Source organism: Propithecus coquereli, unplaced genomic scaffold (assembly GCF_000956105.1).
Source record: "Propithecus coquereli isolate 6110/MARCELLA unplaced genomic scaffold, Pcoq_1.0 Scaffold748, whole genome shotgun sequence".
NCBI classification, from domain to species: Eukaryota; Metazoa; Chordata; class Mammalia; order Primates; family Indriidae; genus Propithecus; species Propithecus coquereli.
This window is the reverse complement of record NW_012153596.1, coordinates 1,007,945-1,009,047: the sequence shown is the minus strand read 5'-3', so window position 1 is coordinate 1,009,047 and position 1,103 is coordinate 1,007,945. Positions and strand designations below refer to the sequence as shown.

Genomic DNA, 1,103 nt, shown 5'->3' with positions numbered 1-1,103 from the left:
TGGACAGAAAGTAGAATTTATTGGTGGGCACCAATGAGGGGAAGCCCTCATGAGTGCAGGGCCCGCCACTTGTCCAGGGGGCCACGATTCGGGATGTATTTGACCCCACAGCCATCTGGGATGAGCCGTTTCTCAGCCACCATATCTTCAAATTCATCCGCGTTAAACTTGGTAAAGCCCCACTTCTTTGAGATGTGGATCTAGGGAGAGATGGAAAGAATTAACACAGGACGCCTGGGGCAAGGAAAGGTGGGAGAAGGGGGTTGCAGCACTGCTTACCTTCTGGCGGCCAGGGAACTTGAACTTGGCTCTGCGTAGGGCCTCAATTACATGCTCCTTGTTCTGCAGTTTGGTGCGGATGGACATGATGACTTGGCCAATGTGAACCCTGGCCACAGTGCCCTGGGGCTTTCCAAAGGCACCTCGCATGCCCGTCTGGAGCCTAGATTGGGGACAGCACATCTTGACACATGAACATGTATCAGAAGGGACTGTATCCAAGGTCCCTTAGAGCAACCTATACAAGCAACAGGCTGCATACACTACCAAGGAGGCTGCTGTTTGCAGCCATTGCACACCGGGCCCCCATGAGGAAAGGAGCACAGTCGGCTTAATTGGCTGCAGGACAGAGAATTCCAAAAACAACCATTGGGAGGTTCTGCAAGGTACCACTGGGCTCATCCGACAGGTCCCCAACTACCCTGCTTGCAAGCAGGTATTGTTAGGCTCCAAGCAAAGACTCCCATCAGGAGTGCCTCCCTCTACCTGTGGCCCAGAGACTAACACTTAACTATGACACTATTTGGGCTTATCTGACTTACTTTGCAATAGGGTTAGACCAACCTGGTTGCCGAAAGAGGGAGTGTCCATTGAAAGCCACTTGCCAGCCGTGTCCTGGCCTTCGCATTACCCACAGGCCATATCTATGCCCTGATTGATGAAAACCCGAACCAACACAGAAGCCCCAAGATATGAGAAAATGTCTTTAAAAGGCCCAAACTGAGCTCACCTGTCAGCCCCAGCACAGGACAACATCTTGTTGATGCGGATAACATGGAAGGGGTGAAGCCTCACTCGGATATGAAAGCCATCTTTTCCACAAC

At 51.8% G+C, this 1,103-nt stretch overlaps 1 protein-coding gene across 3 annotated transcripts in view; it reads right to left on the bottom strand.

Annotated features, from left to right (window-relative positions):
• Positions 1-1,103, bottom strand: part of RPL10 (ribosomal protein L10) — a 3,694-nt gene continuing 2,591 nt past the window's right edge. The window contains exons 5-7 of one of the 3 annotated variants that reach the window (XM_012662003.1): positions 1,010-1,091; positions 280-442; positions 1-200 (exon numbers count right to left, since the gene is read on the bottom strand). In XM_012662003.1, coding sequence (XP_012517457.1) covers positions 48-200; positions 280-442; positions 1,010-1,091 — 398 coding nt within the window. In that variant the 3' untranslated portion in view covers positions 1-47. Of the gene's footprint in view, positions 201-279; positions 446-1,009; positions 1,092-1,103 lie in introns of those variants that run through there. The other 2 variants (XM_012662004.1, XM_012662005.1) reach the window with 2 other exon arrangements.